The sequence below is a fragment of the Coenobita brevimanus genome, chromosome 88, assembly GCF_032717465.1.
Source record: "Coenobita brevimanus isolate Jiangsu-jjx chromosome 88, ASM3271746v2, whole genome shotgun sequence".
Classification (NCBI taxonomy): domain Eukaryota; kingdom Metazoa; phylum Arthropoda; class Malacostraca; order Decapoda; family Coenobitidae; genus Coenobita; species Coenobita brevimanus.
In genome coordinates this window covers 485,649-507,459 of record NC_137041.1, presented here as the reverse complement: position 1 = coordinate 507,459, position 21,811 = coordinate 485,649, and the positions used below count along the sequence as shown (strand labels likewise).

At 40.1% G+C, this 21,811-nt stretch overlaps 1 protein-coding gene across 2 annotated transcripts; it reads right to left on the bottom strand.

Moving 5' to 3' along the window:
* Nucleotides 1-242: 242 nt before the first annotated feature.
* LOC145411143 (uncharacterized) lies at nucleotides 243-19,771 on the bottom strand. 2 transcript variants are annotated; one of them, XR_013899378.1, is made up of 8 exons: nucleotides 19,681-19,771; nucleotides 11,795-12,015; nucleotides 9,901-10,072; nucleotides 9,415-9,535; nucleotides 8,353-8,508; nucleotides 4,392-4,469; nucleotides 921-1,127; nucleotides 243-298 (listed from the first exon to the last, which is right to left on the bottom strand). XR_013899378.1 is itself a non-coding variant. In XM_080281197.1 (7 exons), exons 2-7 carry the CDS (start codon nucleotides 12,005-12,007, stop codon nucleotides 3,621-3,623), a joined length of 783 nt encoding a protein of 260 aa, XP_080137323.1. In that variant the 5' UTR covers nucleotides 12,008-12,015; nucleotides 19,681-19,771; the 3' UTR covers nucleotides 3,239-3,620. The 2 variants fall into 2 exon arrangements, 1 of the variants encoding a protein (XP_080137323.1); XM_080281197.1 differs by lacking the exons at nucleotides 243-298; nucleotides 921-1,127 and adding an exon at nucleotides 3,239-3,663.
* Between the last annotated feature and the right edge of the window lie 2,040 nt (nucleotides 19,772-21,811).

Sequence of the window (21,811 nt, the reverse complement as noted above, 5' to 3'; positions counted from 1 at the left end):
GGTACATGAGAAAAGCTGGATTTCACGCTATTACCTACATTACACCTACAGTATGCTAGTCATTAATTACAAACTACCTTTTCCCAGTAACCTGAATTTATGACTATCCTTTTCAGGTAAATTGTCTAAAATTACTTTCATAAGGCAGAAAATGCTTCAATTTTATAATTAACATGGAAATGGAGAATACCTCCCACTAATAAATGGGGTGGTTTGTGGAATAACACACGAGTAAAAAAATGATTTATTACAAAACACAACCACCATCACCGTGACACCCACATCCACGTACTGAACTCTGAAAAGGAGAAGTTAATATATGAAATAAGGTCATACACATTACTTCATAAAATAACTTTAATGGTTGTATTCCTAAGTGGCTTTGGAGATTCCATATTACATCCCTTGGAGATTTCATGTTAAAACTAACACCCTCTTACATTACTGATGCCAATGTACCAATATTAAAGTCAGATAACATACAAGAGAATGTTAAGAATCTATATGCAAAATAAATGACAACGAAAGATATGCAATGAAGTCTCGTATGCCACCTAGAACACCCTATGATCAGGCTTGGAAGATAATTATCAATATCAAACTGAGCTAATGTACTATACTTATGGCAATGCTACAAAACCTATTGACTTTCCTCAGTCACAATTAAACTAACCCTATGTAGGTGTAATCAGCCATACATTACTAAAATGAAAAATGTATACAAATATGAACAACACAAACTATTACAGTACAGTGGACATGTTACAGTGCAGATGATAAAAATTTGAGCTACAAGTCTATATGCACTCAACAAATTACAGCAAATAGTCCAAATGACTACGACAAATGATGATCTGCTAGTACGAATTCTTTGAGCTTTAGCTGAATAAAAGTACAGTATAAACCGTGCACAGCCTCACCCATCATGCCTTCTCGGCTGTGGTTCTCTTGCTACACGAGATTCTCAGAACTGAACCATGCTGCACTCTGCATGGCCAATCTCTCTCTCTGCCCAGCCATTCTCAGTCTCTGCAGGTCCAGTCTCTCTCTCTGCATGGCCAAACTTGGCCCTCACCCACTCCCTCAAGGCGTTTCAACCTTCTTGGACATTCACAAGCCAGTTGTACCTAGATAGAATTCTGCAGATTAGAGGAAAGCATTGTACTATTGAAAAGGGATAACTAAAGTCTCAATCGCAAAGACCATCTTGTGCTGTCGATGCATTTAATACGCGGAAGGCTCAAGACTGTTTTTGATCATACAGTATTAAGTGAGAGGGAATATTACGATTAAATTAGTAGACTAAGAAAGGGTTGAACAATCGAAAAGCAAGTCTTTCGTGTCCTGAGGATAACGAATTTATTACTAGAAGGGTCGAGGAATAAGATCCTATCAGGAATACATCACTAAATTAAAGAGAAACGTGTATGGGTCGTGTTCTAATTGTCTTTGAAGACGTCTTAACACTTCCTCCTCACCAACTTACTTTGCATTTACACCTGAACATTCTTTTACATATTATTGATGCGAGGCATGTCGATATTAAAATGATATAACATGCAAGAGAATGCTTTAGTGTCATATGCAAAATAATTCACCAAGAGAAAAATGCTATGAAGCCCCCTATGCCACTTAGAATGCGGCCCTATGTCTGACAAGTACGGCTGTAAACAATCCAAGCACATATGGTGAGGCTCATGGCGCTGAAATTACCACCGCACTGCCACTAAACTCAAGCAGACAGGCTCGCAGTCGGTAAATCTTTGCCAGAGTTGATTCGTGTGATGGCAAATTAACAGGTTTAGAGAAGTAAAAGGTAGGTAACAGTATATATATCAATGATGCGATGAACTGAGTGAAAAGCTTTGGTTGGTGGATATAGAGAAGGGCATATCTTTTTCCTTAAAGTATATAACCTATGTGAGAGGTAGGACATGCAAATAAACGATGGGTTAGGGCACCGACTCCCTTACACTGCCCCAATATTTAAGACAGCTAACCTACCGAACATCGCACTGACCCAGATTTGGAGGGTCAGATCCGTGAGCGAGAGCGGGCTGGGGCACTCGGAACAACTTGATTCTGTCACTTGTGCGACTCCTTCCTGGCCGAAGCTGAGGAGCCGCACTGACCCAGCTTAGGAGAGTCAGATCCGTGAGCGAGAGCGGGCTGGGGCACTCGGAACAACTTGATTCTCTCTCACTTGTGCGACTCCTTCCCGGCCGAAGCTGCCTCGAGGAGCCCTAGCAACGCGTTCTCACACTTCACCGGGCTTCACAAGTCTCTGGGGGTTCGCTTTTAACCCCTTCAACTCGAAGATGTCCTTTATATTTTATTCTTGCAATCTCAAACAGCTTTTGTTCATTTCAGGATAGATTACTGTAAATGGAGGGGGTTATATACAGCCTTCATTAACCCTATCCATATGAGTTCTTTCTAAATACAAAATTGTCAGGAGGCAGCAAGTGCAAAATAAAAGTATGTACTGCCACCTTCATACGTAAGATATACATGTATAGTGCTGTCTACTGCAGACCACTGCTGACTGGATATGGAACTATTTCACTTACTTAAGGTCCCCTTATCTTCAGTACGTCTGGCAGTAAGTGGAAAAGCTTCATATTTCAACAGCAGTGAACACTACAGAAGATATCATCACATGTGTGTTCTTACTTATGGATGTAACTACATGGACTGAAGTGGTTTACCCCTTAAAATCAGGTAAAACCCTATTTTTTTTTAGTTCACTCTCGCTGCCCTCAAGCAATTTTATCCAGACTGAGGGCATCTCATATTGAAGAGGTACATAAAAGATGGTATTTAACCTTTCCAGGCTGAAAGGTCAATCCTAAGCTGAATTAAAGCACGAGATTGCAATTATAAAATGAAAGACATCCCCGAGCTCAATGGGTTAATGAATGCTTGTGAACAGGAAGGGTAGGTGGTAAAGAAAACATTTAGCTGTCATGGCCCCCTTCTTAAAGAGCAGTTGACTGGCCCCCACATCACACTAATCCTACAGTGGACTACAAACGGATGATGAGGCAAGGATACTGAAGCAAAGAGTGGACACTAAAAGGCTGCCTCTTGTGAATACTTAAGTCTTACCTGATATATACCTGTCGACGAGACTGCTGCGTACGTTTTGATTTTGCATTTTAATCAGAGTTCTTGGTGTTCGGGAAGTGGTGGTTATTTGTGGTGCAAATTTTTGATATCGCAAGGAACTAAAAGAAGGTTGGACTTCCTTAAAAATAAGATTTATTGAGACGCAGTACACTTAAAAGGTAACAATATCGACAATATAGTACTGAAAAACTTATCTATCGACAGTAATGAAAAACTTAAGTCATCATGGTATGGTTTGTTCATGATAAAGAGTTTACGCTCATGAATTAAGAATCCATTCGTCTCAACTACATCCTCTTTGGAAGGAATTAGGATCAATAGCTTTCATTTTTTCAGCCACAAATATCTGATCAACGCTGCAATTACATACTCCATGGAAAGAATTTAATTTTATTTTCTCAGTTTTTTTCTTTTCATGGTTTCAGCCACCAAGATCTGATTATCGCTGCATGCACACTTGAGGTCGCTGACAGCCTCTCTCTACTTCGCATCTAAAATCGTCGGGGGGGCATGTCACGGGGAGGACCGGGGTAGCTACAAGAGAGACATGAAAATATTGACATCACTTTCGGGATCAAAACACACCTGTCATGGAATTAAGGGCCATATTGTTAAGTGGCTATAGGTGATTTCCTAACAACCCTCTTTAAACAATTTATCCAGCATATTACATTTCAATATCCTCATGTTTATGATGCAAACTTTATCAACATGAAAGCGATGTTGTGGTCCTGGGCTAACTGGATGGGAAGTCAGTGAACTGTTGGATGAAACTGCCCTTCCCTGCAGTCCACCATCCCCCTTTCAGGGGAAAACGATGGGAGCTGAGAGATTTATAACTGGACAGCATAGCTGCCATTATACTGGTGCCACACAATGAAGACATCTCTCCATCAAAAAACCCATACAAGCAAAGGTGTAATATGCAACATAAATTGTTAAGTAGGAGGTGCTATGATGCTTCCTGTGCCACCTACAATATGGCCCTAAATAAAAAAGTAATTATGAATCTTCGTAAAGCAATGACACGATAAAACTAATACACTAAGAAAACTTAACATAGCAAAGCGAAGAACACATCGCAATGAGTTACCTTAATCCTTCGACTAGATTCGTTAAAAATAAGAACATACGATTAACTGATTATCCTTAACGTTAAGCCACTGCAACAAACGAAAAAAGAATTACAATACATTTATTTATCAGCTATAGCCATGTATATTCAAGAAAATGGAGGTAAAGTGAGTTGGAGCAGTACTTACCGGCGAGGGGGACTGCGTCGTGGTGGTGAGCGGCCTCTTGGGGGGAACATATCGCGGCCACCTCCGTACATGTCACGCCTGCACAAAAGTAAAACCAATCATCAGCAATTACACACAAAATTTGAATCATGGCCACTAACAAACTGCTATGGATATAACGGGGTTACATAACAGTGACTGTTTGGTGATTTTACTCTTCTAATTTGGCTCTACCATTAACTCTACAATATATACTAATGCACTATATATTTAATGTCAGTTAACAACCACAGCAAAATAATAAATTGCCTGCAAATACATGTAGAATATGCATGATGATATTAATTAATAAAACAAGCAGTTCCATTTAACCTAAAGAGATGTATGGATCCATGACACTGTTCCCAACATGCCTACTCCTTTGATATTACATAACAACTCCATTCACCTCTTGATGACCAAACCCACAAACAAGATAAAGGTAACTGCAGTATGAGATACCAGTAGGCCTACTAATGTTCAAATCAACAACAAGGTTCCATCCATCATCCAATCCTATGTTGCCCCATGAGGAGAGTAGGAGCCCAGGGCTAGGTAAGTTGGTCCTGACATTTAAGATGAGAATGACCAGCCTTGCTCATCCCTGAGTAGCTCTGTGTGAGCAATAAACCCCAATCACCCCTTGGATATAAACCTGCACCGGCTCAATCCAACTGTAGTGTCCTAATTACCCACTAAACCACCAGATGCCATAATTTGGTGATATGGTTATCACTCCATGCAGTAAATGGTTTCCTGGTGCACAGAAACCACTTGGTTTGTCACTCATAGTCACCCACAGGCAGAAGGTAGAGGAAAGAATGAAGGAAAGAAGACAGAAGAGGGAGTGTAAAGTCACCTGTAGGCAGAAGGAAAAGAATGAACGAACGAAAGACAAGAGGAAGGATGGAGGGGAGGAAAGGGCAGACTCCCAAAGCAGCACTACATCAAGTGAGTGGCTGGTGAGCACCCCCAACTACCACATAACAACTTATATATATCAGGAACTTTGCTGAGCTGTTAGCAGCATCAACGCTTATGGAAAATTTTCTTTACATCATAGTTTACGTACTTCAATCACCTCAACAGCTCAGTAGCTTACATATGTTCTACGAGTAGAACTATTTTCCTCCATAAATGCATTAAGACTAGTATGGTAATGCTGAACATCAAGATACTTTGAGTCTAAGACTGTATGGACATGTTCAAAGAATGCACACAGCTAGTGCCAAAAGTCTATGAATGCAAGACTGAGGGTACTGGTAATAGTCTATGGTAAGGCATGTAAGAATAAAGCAGACTAGTAGTAGTTGCCAAAGCCATCCCCCTGGGAGGAAGGAGTTACATTCCACCTCCCTCAATTTACATGCAAGAGAACCCCTTAGGAATGGCCCTGTATGTTAGTCACTTCCTAAGCATTTTCGGATAAAAGATGATTCACTCCATATTATAGTCCTGATGGTTCCACATCTATCTGGTACTGCAGCACTTGTTTCAATTTTACAAACCTCTCATACAGGTTGTACGGCTTTTATGCAAAAATACTGAATGATAATGAGCTTAGAGGAAGCTTCAATTCCTCCACATTAAGATTTACACAACTGGGTCATAAACCCCACTGACAGCACAACTACCTCAGTATGGTGAAGCTGCTAATTTTCACAATCTCCCAACAACTGTCTACAGCTTTCATGGAACTTTTAGAAGTAACCCATCATAAGGTAAATACAGTAAAATCTTTTGGAAGTAGTAAAAATATGCCAAAATAAGGTGTGATCATACTATACAGGTTGGAAACACTGCTTTGGAAAGATAAAGCAAAATAACAAGGAGACATTAACACAAAACATGCCAACACCGACAAGGTTAAAAGCAAAATTTGAAAATCAAATCTTAACAGCCAGACCCTCATCCAAAAACCAATAAAACCCTCAAACTTTTTTATTTTCTAATCAACTGGGAACCCTCGACATGCAATCCAGAGGATGGTTATTTTAAGCTGTCCACAACACATGCAAGCTGGAGTATGTGGGAGTTTTGCATCACTGTAAATAACTAATAAAAGTTTCATTTGAATTCACCAAAATCCTGCAGGGGCCACATATAAGGGTTTCAGTGATTCAAAACTCCTATTTGCACCTGCAAGTATTTGGTGTGAACAGTGCCTTACTCCTTGAAATGCTCTCAAACTAAACATTTCCAGCTGATATCACACCTTAATCTTTTAACATATCCCATTACATTCTCTGCAAATCAAAGGCTTTAGTCTGAAAATTTGTATGTGAAAAAATCCCAAGAATGTAAATTTCCAAATATCAAGATTATTGTAAACTGTCAAGTATCCCAGGGTACCCCAACAAATCACTTTAAACCTTTATCTAATATTTTTGCTCTCATTCCCCTTGGTCGCATAAAAATATAACTGCATTAACTCCAAAGCAGACAAGTTAAAAGGAAATGGCATAAATGGTTGCTGTACACAGCCTACACTCTCTTTAAGTGCAACGATTTGGAAAACAATTAGGGCTGGGATTCAGACTTACAATATATTCCCCCTATTAACTCAGAATTGTTTTTGCATGAAACTTCACTCTATTCACTTTTATTAGGGATAAAATTGGCACCTCTCCATCTTCAACACTGAGTTGTAACAAGAGATGCACTACAATATAAGGCTAGTCACTACAAAACAAGTCTTAATTTTGTTTTTTATTCTAGCATTGACCAAAAGTTAGTAACCTGGAAAGGGACTAGAATCTCTGGTTTAGTGAATGAGCTATGGTATAGCTAATGCAAGCTTCCCCAATACCAAGAAACATAGGGGGCTCCTGTATTCTCTTTGTTTTTCCAGCAAAAATGGGTCACTTATAGTGGAAGTGATTGCAAGTCTGTCTGTGCATCTGGACTCAGTGTAAAACATGAACTTGGGGAGGGTAGGTGAAGAGAGGTCAAAGTATCTACCATGCAAATACTGGGATTCAACACAAAAGCTGAACTTACCCAACACTTTCACAAATGCTGGGAGCTATTCTGGCATACAATTAAAATAGTTCACCATTAACATTTAATAATTACATTCAATTAGTTCTGAACTCGTAATCAGCTAGTTCTGGCACCTGATTTAGCTTCCGGTCCATAGAAACTATCAGATGGGCCATGGTCAACCTCAAATTAGGGATTCTTGGGGAGGAAGTATGGTGTTATTTGATTATGTTTCTCACAACTGCTGGAAGTAAATAACTTGGTTTTGGCACTTTGTTTAGTTTCTAATCTACAGAAAACATCAGCTGTACCATGGCCAACCTCAATACAGAAATTCTTTTTTAATAGGAAGCTTTGTGTCATAATTTGATTTGTAGATTATACTTTCAACACTGCAGAAGGCAATGTAAGCCACCATATTCTGTAAAGAAAATTGAGCAATCCAGCACTGAAAATAACAGTATGTCCTCCAAAGTTCTTGACTGAAAATAATTATGAAGTCACTCCAAAGCAGCTGCAATGTGAAAGAAACCTAGAGAATTGTATCTGTGTTTGGGGTCCAAGGCTGGGTCTGAAATTTCAGGAAGCAATTTAGGTAGCAAAGGAAGCTTTTTAAAACCCCTACACAGGCAGTACAGTCTGCTAATTAAAGTTTCTCTTGTACATTATTCATGTTTTAATATTGGCTTAGTTTATAACAGTAACATACAAGGAAATACTGAGAGGCAATGTGAATTATAACTTGCTAAGGAAGAGGTTCAATATTTTCAAGAACATTTGAAATACAACCCTATGTTTCCAAGCCCTGCTATAAAATTGTCTGTGAAGTTAATTACAAAATCTCCAAGCCACTTAAAATACAGGAGTGGGTTTCATGTTAGTCAGTGAAGTTTGGAGGGCTCACTGTCCAACATGCTACTGTGCACCAACCAAACATGAGGTGAGGGTAAGGGTAACATACTCTGGCCTTGGGGGGGGTCCATACATGTCTCCATAAGGGTCATCCCTCCTGTCGTAGCCCATGGGGGGTGGTCTGCGGTCCATGGGAGGGGGTGTACGACGGCCCATGGGAGGAGGATGCATGCGGTCGTACGAGTCGTACCGGTCATATGGGTCCCTGTGCACACAGAAGTTCATTTTTACATAAGGCTCAATTTAACCATTCATCCATCATCTAATCCTGTGTTGCCCTGTGAGGAGCGTAAGAGTCTGGGGCTAGGCAAATTGGTCCTGACAGTTAAGATGAAAGAGACAAGCCTCACTCATCCCTGAATGGCATTACATGAGCAATAAACCTCAACCACCCCTTGGATATAAACCAGCACCGGCTCAATTAGTGCCTTCATTACCCACAAAACTACCAGGCACCATAATTTGGTTATATTGTTACCACCCAAGGTGGTAAATGGTTTCCTGGTATACAGGAAACCATCTGGCTTGTCACTCAGTGTTAAGTCACTGATAGACAGACGGAAGATCAAAGATTACACAAAAGAAGGACAGAAGAGGATGAGAGGAAAGAGCAGTCACCTGAGAGCAGCACTACAATGAGTGAGAGGATGGTGGGCACCCCCACATAAAAACTCATAAAAATTACAAACACATGCCTTGTACATGTTTTTCTAATTTCTATGGTGCTGGAGAGGGACACCTTCAAACAATAGTATCAATAGGCTATAACCCACATCTGCTGCCTAGTTATATAAATGTACCTTTAACTCCTTTCCTATCCCCTGAAAGGGAGATGGTGCACTGCAGGCAAGAGGCAACATCAGCTTGCAGTTCATCAGGATCATATGCAGATGAACCTGGGACTACTACTACTAATTTTCTTTAACTTAATTTTTATCAGTGTGAAAGCACACAAGCCCAGGAAAGTCTTTAAATAAAACTTTAATAAACCCTTTTATGATAAAAGCCCTTTCCTAAGTTGAATAAACTGTCTGGCAACAGTAAGAGTACTGTACAATACAATTTATCAAAATAAATCTCACTAGTATACATGTGTTACATGGGAAAATACCTGTATGCTGGTTCACGGGGCATTGGTGGGGGTGGGCGGCGATCCAGTGCTCCTGCGGGAGGTAAGGGCCGCCTGTCGCGTCTCTCGTAGTCATCGTAATATCCATTCCTCATGGGGGGTGCTGGAGGAGGGCCTGGAGGTTAGGGTGCCAGTTTAACAATTTTGGCATCACACAAAAAAAACTTTATATCAGGCCAACTCTAAGTTTTGACAAGATCTGGGTATTCATTGGAGATATCTGCTACAGCTTTAATAACACTGTAATTGAATTTCAGCACCTATTAGGTATTTCTTGAGTTCTGTGTACCTAGAATATTCTAGTAAGTCTGACTTGATTCTAGTGCATTATTTTTTATTCTAACATCTCAATGCTATTTTAGCACCTTCTGATGAGACTCCAGCATCTACCGAATTGAATCTAGCACCTCTGACTTGGTTCAAGCACTTTCTAACTTAGTCTAGCATCTTTTGATTCATCTACTGTACCTGGAGGTGGAGGTCCATAGCGATCAGCCATGGGGGGTCTGCGGTCATATGGTCCTGGTCTACCCATACCACGTCCTCTCATGGGACCACCACGCCCACGGAATCCGCCCCCCATCCCACCTCGACCCATCCCACCCATTCCACCACCAGCTCTCTTCTCTCCAGTGGATTGCTGTACATGAGAAAAAAATATTAATCCAGCCCCCTATGTGACTACACCTAGCCATAAAATGACCTGAAAGGGGATAGGGGTCTTTGCTGAAGGATATTAACGAAAGGCACAATTCCTTTACCAGTTACCTTCTCACCTGTTTACTGTTGTCAAGTGCTATTTACAACAGTGCACTTGCAATAGGATCAGAAATGTGCTAACACTGAAATTTTCAGTTCTAAAACCCAAGTGTTGGCACTCTCACTTCCCTGACATTACACATCTACAAGAACAATACCAGGCAAACAGACACACAAAATCAAACTCATCAAATACACTTATCCACACAATTAAATGAATAGGTGCATCTTCAATTGTGTGGTTAATAAAATATTGGAGAAGGCTTACTGGCAATGAAGGTTTAATAGCAACAATATATAACCAGGAGAAAAAAGGGGGGAAGATCATTTACTGTGTGTTGTCAAAACAATGGACCACTGTATAAGATTGTTAACACATCATGACATCATGAGGGAAGATGGGCAACTAAGGAACATGATAATATTGTGAATACCATAGTAATATAAATACTGTACATTCAAAGGAGGGTTCTAAAAGTGTGCTACTTCACTCATGAAAAACAGAGTACGAATGCTGAAGAATTCATGGATCATAATCATCATTTTCCCAAACTCTTTTCCCACACTGTTAAAAAATCTCATTTATGAATAACAAAAAAGCACACAACCATCTAAATGAAACTGAACAAGAGCCTGGAAGAAATAAATAACTGTACAAAACTTTTAGCTTGGCCAAAATTTTCATCTTTTTGCAGCTTATTTCACAACTCTGAATAGCATAAAATAAAATTAAAATATGGATACATAAGGGCCAACAGTACCACTTTCTCTGCCATAGTGACTCAGTGAAGGTCAGAAATATTGTGCACATATAGTTGTGAATCAGTCAGTATGTTGGCAGTGGTAGGAGGGACAGACGGTGTGTAAGAGAAGACTGCCAAGCAATCCACTCCTCCCTCCTTCTTAACTAATACTCTTTTTACTCTAACCCCACACAAAACTCCCATCTCATCTTGAATGCATTGTTGTAACAACCAATTAAGACTGGAATACTGTTCTAGTCATAAAGTGCTACCACTTCCTCCTTCCCTCTTATTCTCTTTTTACTGACATCTTAAAACTGCCATCTCTCCCGAGAATGCCAGGCAGTGATTAAAGTTAACACTAGTATACGACACTAGTCAAGAAGTTCAATGGAAAGGATGCTGTGCCATAGTACTGTCTCTCTGCCAATGAGCAATGGAAAAAAGTACAAAACGATTATAATCTGGGTAAAGTTAAGGTAAAAGCATAGTAGATATGGGAGGAAAAGAGGGGCTGTGATAGGGAGTGTCTACAATAGGTCGAGATAGTGTCAAGAGCAGGGAGGGGGATGACTACAAGGCTGCCAATCATCTGTCAGCCAAAAATTTGGCAAGGTAGGATGGTATGTACAATTTATGGCATGCAAGACATCAGGCATATCTGTTATCAGCTACAGATGCTCTCCCCCTCAAATACGGAACTAAGGAGCCCCAATTTTCTCTTGTGCAGATTTAAAATCTTACATTAGCTGAAAGAAAATGCAAAACAGATTAATTCAGCCAAAGGCATCAAATGAGAACTACCCTTACTTTCATATGCAGCTAACTGATGGTCAACAGACATACAACACTGATCTTACCTCAACACTGATCTTAAAGCCATTCATATCCCAGTTATTGAGGTTCCTGATGGCTGTGGCGGCCTGGTCTTCTGTCTTCATGTGAACGAAGGCATAGTTGCCCAAGATGGAGCATTCTGTCACCTCACCAAACCTCTCAAACAGTTTGCGCAGCTCAAAGTCCTTGCATGTAGGTGGAAGCTTGCCCACAAAAATCTTGGTTTTGGGGGGCATTGTGACACCTGAAATAATAGTGGTTTAAGTCTACAAAAACATCAAGGAACACTGTTTTTCAGAACTGTATTATGTACAGCCAGTCCCTCTAATATATGCATTTGATGATCGATGGAGTGCAGAATTTTGTAGATGTTTATGACCATTGTGCCCTGAGAGTAAGTGTAGAAAAGAGTAAAGTGATGTTTACTGAGAGAGAAGGCAACTCCCAGTGTGATGTTACAGTGAATGGAGAGAGACTGGAATTAGTGAGAGAGGTCAAATACCTGGATAGTGAAAGAAAGGAGAGGAAAATGTGCAAAAGAAGTGGAAAGTAGGGTGACACACAGAAGGAAAGTAGCTGGTGCTATGAAGGCCTTGATAAGAAACAGAGGCTTGAGTGTTGCAGCTGCACGAGGCTTACATGAAGGTGTGTTACTGCCAAAAACATACGAATGTGAGACTATGGTGTGGCATGAAAATGGAGTCAAGAGTAAGAGTGGTAGAGATGGGACTCCTGAAGAATGTATGTGGAGTTCAGAGAGTGGATAGGATATGGAATAATGTGATCTGTGACAGATACGGAGTGAAGAAGTCTGTGGACACCAGAATTGAAGAAAGTGTACCGAAATTGTATGGTCATGCGGAAAGAATGGATGAAAATTGTGGTGAAAATGTATACCTGAGCGAATTTGAAAGGGAAAGGACGCGAGGTAGACCAAGACAGGTGGAAGGATAGGGTGGATGAGTACCGTATGTGAAGAAGAGAAGTATGGAAGTTGGTGAGGCTATGGGACTGACAAGAGATCAAGCTAGGTGGATGAATTTTGTTCGAAGAGCTTGACCAGGGATTTGGTATGTGAAGCTACAGAACGTGGTGAGAATTTTTTGGTCTATCTGATGGAGCCAGGATTTCAAGGGCTTGAATGATAAGTAAGGAGGTGTGGCCCACTGAACGGGGCAAACTTTGGCTGTCTGGACTGCTATGTCTCACCCTCCTCTAGGGTGGGAAAGGAGGCCAGGATGATGATGATGATGATGAAAATCTATGTCTGATGGACCAATGTGACACCTGACACAAAGGTTCATTCACAAAAACAACAAAAGCATTAAAAAGATGTTCTATCTATCTATTGTCGGACGCCCTAATCCCGTAAGGGGTGGCCACAAACAAATCGCCCTAGTGTTGTGGTACTGGTACTATGTTTTTAGAGTAGCTCTACATTGAACAGCAAGCCAAATGGTTTCCTGTAAGCCAGGAAAGCATTTACAACATTGGGTGGTAACCTTATAACCAACCAACACATGTTCCCTATGTGGCAACATGTGGGTTGGCACAGGGTTAGTGCCTCTCCCTGGAAAACAGCTACCGGTAACTAAAAATATGAACAAGAAGATCACTGGAGTCATGGCTATTGTCTGGTTGCCAAGTTTATATCCAATAAAGAATGGCAGCCAAGCTTGAGCATTTCTGAATCACTTGTGTACCCCATTCACTGCAATGACTTCAGAAAAAAATTAAATTGTTATTGCTACCATCAGGCAATTTTCCATGCCAAGGAGAATTTTTGCATTGGAGGTGCTAAATAGTCTCATATGCTCTTGTGCTATTACAAGGTCTGCTGTGAGTTGAATAAAATTACAATATCTGGTGATAAAGCTGCACAAAGAACTTTATTTAAGCCTAATAACAACAATATTACTCAGCTAAGAAATCACTGCAGTCAAATGGTGCAGAAAAGGCGGCAACTTCACTTTCGCATTATTAAAGTAATGCACCTTTAACTGTCTCATGAGTTCTGGTTAACGGAAATTTTCCAGGTGGCACGGGAGGATCTGTTCCAACTCCTCTGATGTACTGTATTTTGAATATTCCATCTCATATTTGTTCACAAAAATACCTCTGTGTCAAGGTTTCTGCTTCTGGGTCATTTCAAGATACCATCAAGGACTTTGTAGCATCTCTTCCTCTAACTTACTTGGCATATATTACACCTTGAAATTATCTGGTATGTACTTGTATAATTTTAATATCAACATCAACTGTCTCCCATACCAGACAGTAACATAATAAGCAAAACAAATTACTGAAAATGGTTAGTGAAGTTAGTTTTGAATGAATTAAGGGTTGACCAGAATATTTTGTTATCATTTGGGTTGTTTAATAGTTTGTTAGCATGTCTATGTAGAAAGTTTGATAATAGTTTTGGCATGGTTTCTGATATTTCTATAATAGTTAAAAGCTTCTTTGGTTTTCGTTCTAGTATATGTGTTATAGGCTATTGTTTTATGTTGTTACTCTTGCACAATTGTGGTCAAACCATTTAGGAGAATTGCATCTTTTTCTGTAACTATGATGGGGAATGAATGTTTCCATAGCGACTTTAATGAAATCCTGTATGTGGCCCAATGTGGAATTTGCATCTTGGGAGATAAAGGAGGTCCAAGGAACATCCATGAAAAAATTATGGCGTCCCTCCCAGATCGGATCTTGAATTTGGCTCTATATTGTATTTTGTTTTTCTCTTGGAGGGAACTGTTACTGCGGGCTCATGGCCTTTGGTTCCTTCTTCCTCCAAAAAAAAAAAAAAAAAAAAAAAAAAAAAAAAAAAGGTCTGCTCGGTCGGACTGCCATGAAATCTCCAGCCACCTGAAATACGACCTTCAATTCTCCAACCACGCTGCTGTAACTATCTCATGCTTTCTACTTAGTTTCATACTGTATACCAGCAACATATCTTTAATTGTCCAATGGTTCCTGCAACTTTAATCAGCTCAGATCAAATGGCACTTGTGACACACTAAGGTTTCCAATGAAGTACTGTACAAGCAGCACCAAGACAACACTTCAATAAAATAAAAATTGACATCCATACCTGGTATCTATTCAACCCTGACTTGACCCAGTCCTCCTTTTCTGCTTCATGTAATTTAGTTGAACAGCAAAATAAGACAACACTGTACTGTAGTTCCACACTGTCTCCAAAACACTTCTCTGTGACTAGCATAATGCATTCTACAACTGTCAGGAGTCAGCATTCAAGACAAAGATGAAAGTCTGCAGATATGAATCTACAATGTATAGCAGCAAAACCACGCTTCTAGACCTATCCGGAAGATACCTAACATGCTGTGATTGGGTAAGACCTTCAGAGGATCCCCCCTTGAAATGTACATAAAAGATAAAACTTGCAGACAGCCATTCCTGTGTTAAAGGATGCTCAGACTGCCCAATACCCCACCATCAAGCCACGAGACGGCACACTGCAACTTTACAGGAGTCGTAAAACTTGGAGAATTTACGTCCCTGGAACAACAAAAATTAAACCTTTGAGGGGGCCTGTCACTCAAACTCTGACTGCAACAACAAAGTTAGGGTGGAAGTGCGGGGTAATGAAATATTGATAAATGCTTTAGCCATCAAGATAAATACTCTAGCTGTCACGAAAAAGGTCACCCACGCAATTACGTGAAGAAAGAGACAGCAAGTCAAAAGGTTAAACCAGATTTCTACGCCCAACAATTTACAAACACCGACTTCTACGTCCAGCAATTTAAATCATTCCCCAAAATCCGTATGTCTGAGCGACCTTCTTTGGGCGTGCTAAAGGTTATGTCCATCTTTGCTGAGTGAATATTCTAGATCTCAAGGGGGAATTTACATACAAAAGTTTGACCACGGTTCGTCGTGTTTACTGGAGACCTTGCCACATCATGTCAATCATCTTGGCAGCGATACACCTCACAGCCAAGAGCTACTGATTTATGAGACTCTGTACACATTAATTTGACCTCCTAAAACTGCCATTTCTCCATCTTGAATACTCATCTACAATATGATGACATTGGAATATCTTGGCAGTGGTACACCTTACAGTCAACAGCTACTGATCTGGACAAGTAGCAATTTAATTTGGTTATAAATTGCTACCTCTCCAGCTTGAATGCCAAACTATAAGATTATCACAAAAATATGAGTTCCAGAAAATCCCCTACAATCAAAAGTACTAAAACAATATCTTTCAACTCCTTTAAAAGACATGAAGGAAACTAATTAAATGTAGCAAAGACTCAGTTGTCCTCAAATTCATGGGGTCAATAGGCCATGCATTCCACTACTATACTTGTATCATTCATCAGCCTTCCTGTTTGTTGCCTAATCAGCACTCTTCAACAGAACTGACCACATCCAGCTCATCAGCAACTCCTTAACACTGCTTAATCAAATAGGTGTTGTAGCACAAGTTCTATGGTACATAATCAATACGGTACCTCTTTAGATGTTCACAGCCTTCAATAACCCTACCCATGTCTTTCCTGAGCTGAATGACAGTATCCTAACACTGAGAAGGCAAGTTGTCTTACTTAATCTTATAAAATTGAATAGTAGTCAATACATACGTAAATTTTAATGCCATTCAAAGTTATCGTAAAAAGTCTGGTGGGAAACTACATAGTGGAAGAAAGTTTCTACATCAATGTTAATGAATAAAATATGAAGTGGTTAGGATTATGGTAGCCGTAACTAAACACATACAGTACACTCAGACTACAATTACAACACTTAGAGCTTTTATACATGTAATGTATGCTAGAGTTCTATATATCTATCTATCTATTGCCAGATGCCTCAATCCCGTTTGGGGTGGCCACAAACAAATCGCCTCCAAGTCGCCCTGTCCCCCGCCATTTCACTCCCCTGCTCCCAACTCACACCCCCCTCTCTCATATACCTCTCCACCCCATCCCTCCATCTCATCCTCGGCCTCCCCCTCCCTCTTCCCCCCTCCACCTCACTCACATACACCTCTTCGTCAGTCTTTCACCCTCCATCCTCTCCACATGGCCAAACCACCTCAGTGTGTTCCTCATAACGCTTCCTGTCACATCCACATCCACACCACAACTGCTACAAGTCTCCTTAAGCCGCTAGAATTTGGCAGTTATATTCGGTGGTTCAGGTTATGGCTGTTGTAATTGTAGTCTGTGAGTGTACAGTATACTGTACTTATGGTTGCCATAATCCTAACCACAGCCAATAAAATCAGGTTTTACACTATATATACATATATGGATAAAGGGCTAACAAATTTCTCAACTTTTGGCAACCTGATGACCAGAGATTAGGAATGTCTGTGAAGTACGTAAAAAATATTTTTTCACATAAAACAAGTGTTTTTTGAAGGGGGAGGGGAGATTTCTGCCAGAGATGTACCTAAATTGGCCTAAATAACATCTCTGGTAATGAGTCGCCACATCTGCTACCATGGACATGTACAAGACAGGTTGGTAGCCTTTCATCAGTGGCTCTGCGTCCTGCCACAACCCTCATACAACACCACCCTCCCTCACCATCTACACGTCTGTCTATGTGACTTATGGTTTCACAGCTTTTATAACTTTTTTCTTATTGATATATATAGGACCTCCTGCTCACAAGCTGCCTATAACAACTTCTAGTTATAAGAGAGCAAAGAATGTACAGTATATTGGTAACAACTGATCTTTCAGAATTATATAAGGCTACTGTTTTGAAATGTCAATTGATTTCAGGGGGGATCTACCCCTGTTCCCCGTGGGTACAGGATTGGTTGTATATTTCTGAGTTTGTTTTCCTGAATTTTTCACAGATATAAAGCACTGATTAGAACCACATATTTTAGTTTTTCCTGCACATGTTTTGGTGAAAATAATTAACATTAAAAAATATATATATAAACAAAAATTAAACAGCCTACATAACATATTTGATCTCTGCTGATGACCTGCCTTAAGAAGTCTCTCATGAGCTACAAATAAACCTGGCAGTACCAACAAAGACATCATACTAGGCTAAATGAGATGCTAACTGGTAAATAAACATAATGACTAACAAAATACTGGACTCAAGGAACCAACCAATCTCCCTGTCTTCATTTCCTAAACCTACTGATTTCCGGAAAACAAAATAAACTGCCTCCTTCATGAAGTTTGTCTGAAAGCAAGCACACAGAATCTCAATTTTGCAAAATTTTAAGTCCTCTTGATAGCCATTTTGATTGATAATGAGCTTAAGTGTCACGAAAATGGGTCGGCAAGACTGTACTGCAATGCCTTACCTCAGCACTATTATTTGTTCATGTGTCATGGCTGCCTTAGGAGACTTTCTCTGAGGAATGAAATATTATTCCTCATGTGACTAACCACATGGAGTTTTTGCCTGAAATTTTGGCGTCAAAGAAACGGGCAGCTGTACCACTGTTCTTAGACATTAGGTAAATTTGCCAAAATCCTTAAAACCCTCGCATTACGGTAGTATTTAGGAAAAACAGCAACGTCCCCTTACACTTCACTAAGATCTACTGGTGAAATAGCCAAAAGCTCTTTTTTTCCCTTGGTAACTCTGGATTTGTCTACAAAATGGAAAGTCAATACCATCCAAAATAACTCGGAGGAACACTGACTTATCATGTTCAAAATACAAGTTGTTATGACTTTTGGTGCTTGCAAAAACGGGGGTAGCAGCACAGGTCAGTATACAATACCAATATTTGTCACGATATCTTGCCTTTGTTGCGAAAATGTGACTCGTCTAACAGTCTGATTATGCATAATCATTCAAAATCATCGGAATAATCTTATATAATTTAAAACCAAACTTTTAACACCACGTTCAGAGTAACACCCTGAGAAATCTAAAAGCAAATCCCAACAAACGGCACAAGCATCTTAAAACCAGTATCACACCAAACTAATTTCAGGTGGGGTGCATGTAACTTAAAAATGTCGCCCTTGTTTCGACCTGCATTTAAACTAATTTTGAAAATCTTTATAAACTGCCTAATAGGAATACAATAAGCCCAAGTCATGCATGGCAATGAATTATTTCCGAGTATTGGGTCATGTTTACCGGTATTTCTTTTCATCTCGTGAATTATTTCAACTAACAAAACTCCAGAAACAAATATCTGATTGTGGTAGCCTAAATAAAAGTACCATGTTAAACAATGCACCCGTACAAAGCAACGAAAATAATGCACAGTACTATATTCTGATAATAGGCAAGGTACCGTAAACTGTGTATATCAAATTAAAATTTCACTCAACTGAACAAGATAGTAACATTGTCCTTGGCAAAATAAACCATCAATGGAAGTGAAATTCTGGTTAAAATGCGATAACTGAAGAGCTTAACTCTGGCGAACTGGCGGCTATATTCGCGGTTTAATGGTAATTTATTTCCCTTGGCTTAGAATCGTCACATCTTGCACGAATAAAGTGATGATGCTTCCATTCAAGATGATGCTGGTTTCAAAATGACGAAAAGGAAGAAAAAAATGAAGATTCGAATCTACGACGCTGTCCCGGCCCGCACTCCCCTACCCACCCCATTACCCCCTCCGCATGGGACAAGGCCGGCGGGACTGTCCTAATCATTTACTTATCTGGGATTATTTCCACCATCCAGCATGCTGGCGTATAATCGGGACATTTATATTAATTTCGAGGACCATGAGGTTATCTGGAGGCCACGGAGACAACGTGATTCCACCTTCTTCCCCTCCACGCGTTTGATAATGATGCTGCTCGCCCACAATGGAGGCCGAGGTTTTATACGGCCATTAGGTGACTTTACGGCGTACTTCCCTCCATGGTCACTAGATTACACCTAAAACAAGTCCACGGTACCCTAGGAACACCAGAAATCAACCTACCTCTGTGTGAAAATACTGCTACGGCGTAATATCAATAAAGGCTAGAAAATACCGGGAGCGCGAAAGGGTAACGTCCTCCCACGCTGCTAGCAGAGACGAAGTGACGCCGCGCCGCCTGGGAACTCGGTTGCCAGAATTATTTCATTTAGGTTGATAAACTTTCCTTAAAAAGGTCTTACAGGCTCTAAAAACACCAAAATTCCCATTAATTCTCTAGGAAATACAACACCATTCCTAAAACTTGGTAATAATTCATAAAACATTGTTGCCAGATAGAAGGAAGTATCGCAACGGCCCGTAATAAAATCAATAAATAGGCAACTGATGCCATGACGTCACCCACGCCCCACCCTTCCAACCAATCAGGCGCTTCAATAATTGCAGCGGTGCCATATTTCCTCATTGTGTGGTTGTGATTTATTTTGAACGTACCACACTTAAAAATCAAGCAATTTTACTGATTAAACTGGTATATATGCAATTATAATAGGCTAGATGGAGTAAAACAACCATAGCGATAGCGAAACTGGGGGTTTCTTATCTAATTAGCTCTAAATACGATACTAAGAGAAATGTATTGGTGAAATGAAGGGCGTCTGAGTTGTCAAAGCTTTCTTAGACTTACAGTTAAGACCTAATATTCCTTCATAACCATTTGGCAGCTACAGAAATACTTTTTTTTCAATTACAAAGCAACACGGATATTCATACTAAGCCATACAACCAACCCTTACAACAGAGGATTAAAAAAGCTACAGTGCTTTAAGCAAAAAAAACATTTAATCAGTAAATCACGTAAAGACCAGGTAAAATAATCAACGGGTGGAGAATGTGAATAATGATCATTGCAACTGAAATTATTACTATGTGGCACAATTTTGAAGATTTGGCGGGCTTCTCCAAGGACTGATTATGGCGGGCTTGAGTGGAGGGAAGCCGTAGGGCGGAGAGTACCGGCGTCTGTATTTTTTGCTTCAAATACAGCACTGTCATAAGCTATTTATTTGTCAGTGTAACCGAATATATATGTATGCTTTTATATAGTTATAGTCTCCAATGCTTTTATCTGGTATATTTCCAAAGCACTACTCATGGTCGGGATGATTAAAGCAAAGAATGAGTCATTTGATTTGAGTGTTAATACAATCACCTTTACTCTCCTCGATAAGTTGATTGATTGAAATGTTTATTGTTGTAAAGGTGAAGTTCATAAAGCATTTCAGCAAACACCAGATGATTTTGTCAGGCTGGATGACTCATAGGAGCCCGAGTGTTAAGCAATATTGTTACAAATTCTTGATATTAGCAGACTCATACCTTCAGCGTGTGGATTATTTTCATGTATTTCAACTGTGTGTTGTTTATTCGTTCTTTTTTCTACTGATATATATATATTTTTTTCAAACAGTAAAGCAGTCAGCATTACTGTATGCTTGGGATGAGGGTCCGGGAGCTAGGAGCGGATATCCTGCATTCTCTCTCGTGTGTCCTTCACTGGTCCTATTATTTCACTTTGGCGCTGGGAAGTTGCCTTCACTTGGTGGCACTGATATATCTATGGGCGTCGGAACTGCGAAGTTATATAAACGTTAAACTCCCTTCCGATCCTCCAAAAGGAGGATGGCGCACTGCTGATGGGCAACTTCAGCCTGCAGCTCACCGAGTTCACGTTTAGATGAGCCTGGGCCCACAAAAAAATGAAGAAAATCGTTAAACAGCAGCGAGAAAGAGAGGGCAAGATAGCAGTGCCTTTTAATTAGTCATCCACTCCATTACAAACCCTTACATCCGTTGACATCATTATTTGCATTAATTTCCATGCTATTAAGTCACTTCTAAGCTGAATAAAATCGTCTGGGGTAGGATGAATTGTTATTATTGTGGCCCCAGAATCATCGAAGCATGAACTCAGTAGACTGCAGACTCAAGTTCCTATTCTCCTGCAGCCCACCATCTTCTTTTCCAGTTCAGGGAGGGAACTGTGGAGAGTTTGTATAATACGGCAGTAGATCCACTGCGTTCAGTTACACTGGTACCACCATGTGAAAGTGTTCATATTAAGCACTGTACCCAACTTGGAGGGGTTTTTCGTCCTTTTGTACCTTATTTCCCGTCGATAAATGGAAAAATT